Source organism: Mastomys coucha, unplaced genomic scaffold, assembly GCF_008632895.1.
Source record: "Mastomys coucha isolate ucsf_1 unplaced genomic scaffold, UCSF_Mcou_1 pScaffold20, whole genome shotgun sequence".
NCBI lineage: Eukaryota > Metazoa > Chordata > Mammalia > Rodentia > Muridae > Mastomys > Mastomys coucha.
The window spans coordinates 65,981,207-65,987,628 of record NW_022196903.1 but is presented as its reverse complement, the minus strand read 5'-3'; the positions used below and the strand labels follow the sequence as shown (position 1 = coordinate 65,987,628).

The 6,422-nt window shown below is 50.9% G+C and overlaps 1 protein-coding gene across 3 annotated transcripts in view; it reads right to left on the bottom strand.

Moving 5' to 3' along the window:
* Positions 1–5,001, bottom strand: part of Sftpb (surfactant protein B) — an 8,723-nt gene extending 3,722 nt beyond the window's left edge. The window contains exons 1-8 of one of the 3 annotated variants that reach the window (XM_031380879.1): positions 4,938–5,001; positions 4,717–4,728; positions 4,484–4,599; positions 3,962–4,033; positions 3,756–3,881; positions 2,836–3,000; positions 2,554–2,643; positions 539–764 (exon numbers count right to left, since the gene is read on the bottom strand). In XM_031380879.1, the coding sequence (XP_031236739.1) occupies positions 539–764; positions 2,554–2,643; positions 2,836–3,000; positions 3,756–3,881; positions 3,962–4,033; positions 4,484–4,599; positions 4,717–4,728; positions 4,938–5,001 (871 nt within the window). Of the gene's footprint in view, positions 1–538; positions 765–2,553; positions 2,644–2,835; positions 3,001–3,755; positions 3,882–3,961; positions 4,034–4,483; positions 4,612–4,716; positions 4,729–4,937 lie in introns of all 3 variants that reach the window. The other 2 variants (XM_031380877.1, XM_031380880.1) reach the window with 2 other exon arrangements.
* Positions 5,002–6,422: the final 1,421 nt, after the last annotated feature.

The following is a 6,422-nucleotide window of genomic DNA, read 5'->3' as shown; positions in this document are numbered from 1 at the left end:
AAAAAAAAAAAAAAAAAGACTGTTTTAATCCTTCCCCCGGGGACTGTCTTGTACAAGTGTTAGTTTTGGGGCTGGAGAGATGATTCCATGGTTAAGAGCACTGGCTGCTCTTCCGGAGGACTGGGGTTCAATTTCCAGAGCCCCACATGGTGGTTCATAACTGTCAGTTATTCCAATTCTAGAGGATTCAACATCCTTTATGGCCTCTGTGGGAACCAGGCACACATGTGGTGTATAGATGTACAAGCTGGAGCAGAAAAATAACTTAGACTCTCCGAGCCTCTTCCTGTCCCACCCAGCTCACTCTTTAACTCAACTGGGAGAAGTCCATTTATAAGAGAGAGCTAAAGCTAGGTACAGTCATGCTAGCCTTTAATCCTAACGTTTGAATGGCTGAGGAAGGGGAATTAGGAGTTCAAAGCCAGCCTCAGCTATGTAAATAAAGACATCTATATCCATAGAAATAAATAGTTAAAAAATAGTGTTGACTCCTGAACCCCACCTTGTCCACATTCCCTTCCATGTGCACTGTAGGGACGTGAGTTGGGAGAGGTAGTGGGGGAGGGGATGGCAGGCTTACCTGGGCCAATGGCATCCTCAGTGGAACATCGGAGGACAAGGCCACAGACTAGCTGGGGCACCACACGGCCCAGCAGTGCATCTAGCAGGAGAACTGTGTAGCGCTCAGCCAGGCACTGGCAGATGCCACCCACCACCAGGGGTACCACGTGGCACACCTGGGACACAGCCACGGCCAGCACACCCTGGGGTGAAGGTGGAGAAAAGACACCATGGGACCTTCTTCTGGCAGGCTGTTATTGTGCCCATCTGAGTGGACACCCAAGATGCATCCCCTTTCTCCCTTCTAGGCAGGAGAGCAGTTCTGTCCACAGGTCACTGACCATCCAGGGCAGCAGGGGACTCGGATGAACCAGGAGTCACTGAGGGGATCTGCAGTTGACGCCACAGACAGATCTGACGCTAAAAGCTTGAGTCACTTGAAAGGGGGACTTCAAGGCTATGGTTTCTAACAGCCTGGCCTGAAGCTAGAACTCAGACCTATTTCCTGACTGAGGGCCGCCTGCTTTCCCATGCTCATCCATCAGGAAGACAGACAGTTCCTTCCGTTGGCCCCCCAAAGCTGATCTGTCCTTGGCTTTTGGAACCCCTGGGAAAGTCAGCACGCCTCCTACCTCACTCCAGTTCCAAGCAAGCTCTAAGCTGAAGGGCAACAGAGGTCACCCGAGTGTGGCTTCTTCCTTTACTCGGTCTATGTGACAAGCTGGCCCCAGTGCCAAGAGGTTGAGGCAGGGGGAGGGCTCAGAGTATAGACACCCAAATGGGGCACTTAAGACACCCACCTGTTAATCATCGACCCACACACGGCTCTCCTCCTGTCATGGTGATGCAAATCAACAGCCATTGTAGTCAATGACCAAGCTGCTCATTGATGAAATGGTCTTCACCCCCGGATTACGGATTACTTCCACCCACGCCTTTTCCCCTGGCCTTATCCTCTCTCTGGTCCCTGCTGACTGGAGAACATGCTAGAATGGCTTCTGACCTTAGGAAGCCCCACTGTGCCTGCTCCCCTTTTTGGAATACTTCCGCATCTCCTGCCTAACTCTCACCCTGCTTGATGGTTCAGCTGCTTTCTGATCAGTCGAACACCCTTCTCTCTTGGCTTCCCTGGCAACACAGCAGGTCCCCACTTGGCTGCCTGTCCCCTCTCGGCTCTTCTGATGCCATCTCCATCTGTCTACATGTTGTCTCTTAACGGTCTTGCTCATGCCTTTGGTCCTCCGTGATGTTCAGATTGATACAGCTAGGTGTTTGTTTTGCTTATAGATGCTTATGTTCATGTACACATGTGTGTGCAGGTGTGTGGAGGCCAGAGTCAATGTTGAGGGTCTTCCTTAGTCACTTTCCACCTAATTATTTTTTAAAGATTTATTTTCATTTATGCAGATGTCTGTGTATCTGAGTTTATGTATGCCACATATGTGTAGGTGCCCTTGGCTGTCAGAAGAGCGCATTGGGTTCCCTGGAGCAGCAGTTACAGGTGGTTGTGAGTTGCCTGACAGGGGTGCTGGGAACCCAACTCACTCCTCTGGAAAGGCAGCAAATGCTCCTGACTGATGAGTCTTTTCTCCAGCCCCTCCATGTTTGTTTGTTTGTTTGTTTGTTTGTTTGTTTTGAGACAAGGTCTCTCACTAACCCTGAAGCTCATCCATATGGCTAGGTCAGCTGGCCAGCAAGCCCCATGGATTTGGAGGACAGAAGAGATGATGATTATTGGTGAACATTTTTGTTTTTGAGAAATTAATGCACTTTCCCCCTATAGGACAACCAGTGCTTCTCAGCCTTCAGATGGTGAGCTGATAGAAGAGGAAGCTGGCTCTGACCTAACCTCCTATACCTGAGCCTCAAGGTTCCTTGGTAGGAGCAATACATGGGTGTCTCCTCATCTAACTCCTCACAGCCTTCTAAGAGTGTTGAGGTGGAGGAAGGTGCAGCTATTGGAGGCCTTCCTGAGCTCTGTGTGGTCCTTACCTTGGGAATCACGGCTTGGACCCGCTTGATCAGAGTCCTGCAAAGCCAGCAGAAGGGCAGAGGGATGGGGAGCTGTTGCTCAGAGAAGTCCTGGAGAAGGAAGTGGTGAAGTGTGGTTAAGGCTGGGAGGTACCACCCAGGCCCGACTGTCTGACCTTGTCGTCTCTGCCTCCTAGTTTGAGCTCTGCCCCTCTGGATGCTCATGCATCTCAGTGGCCACATTAGCCTTCTGGATTCCCTATAAGCAGCTGTTAGAGAATAGGCTGGGGAGGGCTGGCTTACCTGAGTGTGAGGCCCAGGCCTTGCCAAGAAGGCTCCCGGCAGCGCGGGGAGGACCAGCTTGTTCAGCAGTGGGTTTGGAATGGCATCCAGCATCCCTGGATTCTGTTCTGGCTTAGCCTGCCCAAGTGGGCACAGGCCCACATGATTACAGATGGCTTTGGGGTTCTAGAACAGGTAAGAGTTTTTAGGGTCAGAAGGGAACCCCTCTCTGCCCAGATTCCTACTCAGGGACAAGGGCCACAATCTGGAATTATGGGGAGCAGACTGGGTGAAGTTCTGCATCTTAGGACTCTATGGAAGGGACAAAGACAGAGGCGGGGCTGTGCAGGGCCTTGGAGCAAGTGTCTGGGAAAGTGTGAATGCATGTGAGCATATTATGTAACAATAAATAAGGATGTGGGTATGTGTGGGTGAGGGGGTGGAGGGCCTGTCTGAATGTGTGTAGCATGTTGATCTGATTTGGGTGTCTGGATGAAGAGACTGAGTTTCCTGTGGCTGTAGTGGGAAGTGTGTGTGTGTGTGTGTGTGTGTGTGTGTGTGTGCGTGTATACTGTGTAAACTGTGTGTGTATAGTATGTATGTGTGTGTATAGTATATATGTGTATATATAGTATGTATGTGTGTATATACTGTGTATGCTGTGTGTGTATAGTATGTAAGTGTGTGTATAGTGTGTAAATGTGTATGTGTGTGTATACAGTGTGTATGTGTGTATATACTGTGTATGCTGTGTGTGTATAGTGTGTATGTATGTATATGCTCTCTGTGTATGTATGCTGTGTATGTGTGCGCTGTGTCTTGTGTATGTGTGTGTCTGCAGTTCTGTGAATGTATCTGATTAAGTGGTGATGTACACATGTGACTGGGTATGGATATGGGTGTTTGTGTGTATGGCTGTGCGGGGAGGTCAGGGTCCTCACAATCTGGCTCTGGAAGTAGTCAATAACCAGGGGCAGGTAGACGTCAAGCACTTGGCGACACCGGGGCACAAGTAGCTTCAAGGGAAGGATATCGCATTCTTGTTCCAGGAACTTCCGGATTGTGTCCTGGGAGGACAGAGAAGGGAGGGTTAGCCTGGTCTTTCTGGTCTTTCCACCAGAGCAGCCTGTTCCCTGTTTCCCATTACCTGGAAGGCATCTTCCTTGGTCATCTTTGTGAGGAGATGGACGATATCCTCACACTCTTGGCACAGGTCATTCTGGAAAAAGGGGTCTCCAGTAGGGCAATTGAGTTGGGGGCATGTTCCTAGCTCTAGGGATTGAGGTTTTCTCAGACACAGGCTCACAGGTACCTTAGGGTGTAAGTATCTACCCATCTATCATCCCATCTTATCCCACTGTGCAAATTCCATCCCATTTTGTCCCACCCACTTAATCCACCCTTTCTATCCCATCTCATCCATCTCACCCCAACCACCCCATCTTACCCACCACATCCACCCCATCTTACCCACCACATCCACCCCATTCATCTCATTCTGTCATGTTTCATTCCATCCCATTCTGCCCACCATTTCCTGTCACACTATACCATTCCATCATTCCCTGCCACCCCAGCCTTGTGGGAACTCCGTTTCCCTAATGTCCATTCAGAATCCACCCCAATTCCTCCTCTCTAGATTTCTTGTGCCCGCTTGGGTGCTACTCACAGCTCCTGCATGTCCCCAGACTTCCTGTAGGCAGTGCCCCAGGGCTCTGCACTGCACTGCTTGCTCCAGGCTTTGGCACCAGAATTTAGGGCCTTGTGCACAATCCAGGGATGTGGCTGACCCAATAGCTATAGCTGGGGTCAGAGCATCCCTCATCAGGTTCCAGCATACACTCGGCACCCTGCCTTCACCCCATCTCCAACCCAGTTTCATTGCGAAGGGGTGGCCATTGCTTATCCAGGCAGCTCTGAGTCCTCCTGCTTCAATATCCACTAACTGTGACCTTGGATGAGCCCCGGCTCCCCGCTGGGCTTCTCTGGGCCTCAGCTAACTGGTCTTTAAATTCTGGATTATGTGCAGACTGAGGTCTTTCTGGGCACAGAGCTGACTCAGTAAACAGAGCTGACTCAGTAAGTGGTGTGGAGGCCTCTGTGAGGGAGGCTGGGGGACTCACCTGCACCTGGGCAGCAGAATGAAGGAAGCAGCAGCAGCCACTGCAGTAGATGTGACTTGGCCATGGCTGCCTACTGCTTAGTACCCTACTTGAGTCAGGGGCTCTTATAGTGGGGGAGAGGACCTGGGGGCTGGACTCCATGGGAACAGGCTGACCTCAGTGTTTGCCAGTGTCTTGAGAGCCCTCCAGGTGTTTGACCCCAGGTCTTCTCAGCAGGGACACTCCTGTCCACCTGCCTTGTGCTGGCTGATGTTGGTTCCTATTCTTCTCCTTTACCCCCTTTCCAAGCCCCCTCAGCCCGACTTTGTTCATCTTCAAATGAGGGGGTCTTGTTTGATCCCCATCTTCTGGACCGTGCAGGGGATGCTGAGTGGGGTCAGAATGAGTCTCTCTGGCCCCACCCCAGGCTTCTCAATCCTCTACTCTTATGCAATGCTCTTGAGAGCTTCCTGCCTGGCTCTTGATGCCGGATAAGTGCCGGAAGGGCACACTTAGGGTGCTCCTGGGGCCACCGACCTCCCCCTCCTCCCTTACTTTAACACCCTCTGATTCTATAGACTCCTGGTTGGTGCTAGTGAGAGGAGCATTAGACAAAACAGGAAGTGTCCTGTGAGGCTGAGGTAGGGACGCAGGGCTGAGATTTCTGTGTCCCCTGTGGCTCTCAGGTAGCTTTACCCAGAAGCAGATGCCCCCTAGCCACCCTTCCTGGGCATGAGATGGGATTCAGCTGACATGCGGTCCTCTGAGACTGTAGAGCTCTCAGGCTATGTCCACACCTGGCTGGGCCCTAGAGAAAAGGAAGCTCAAGTCAGAGTGCTTTAGGCCACGACTGCCTCTGGCCATCAGGACTCCCTCCCTTATCTGATTCCTGCCAGTGCCTTTCCCTGCAGAAGCTCCCTAGAAACCCCTCCAGCGATCACAGGCTGGGTGGGGCAGGAGCTAGTCCCATGATGAAAGTAAATAGTTAGATATGTGATGTAAAACAACACAAGGAAGTGGTTCAAGGGTTCACAGGGTTTCTGTTGGCCTCGGGACACTACAGCCTGCAACTCTAGCTATAGTTAACCCCAAGGAAGGCTGGGAAAGGGCCTTCTTCAGCGAGTGACGAGATCTGCTTTTGTTTTGTTTTGTTTTGTTTTGTCTTGTTTTGTTTGCTTTTAGAGACAGGTTTTTTTCTGTGCAGCCCTGCTTGTCCTGGAACTTGCTCTGAAGACCAGGCTGGCCTTGATCTCACAGAAATCTGCTTGCCTCTGCCTCCTAAGTGCTGGGATTAAAGGCATGCTCTACCACTGCCCAGCTTTTTTGTTTGCTTGTTTTTGTCTCTTTTTTTTTGAGACATGGTTCTTCTGTGTAGCTTTGGCTGTCCTGGAACTCGCTCTGTGGGCTAGGCTGGGCTCAAACTCAGAGAGACCCACCTGCCTTTGCCTCCCAAGTGCTGGGATTAAAAGCATGCACCATCACTACCTGATTCTTTTTTTTTTTTTT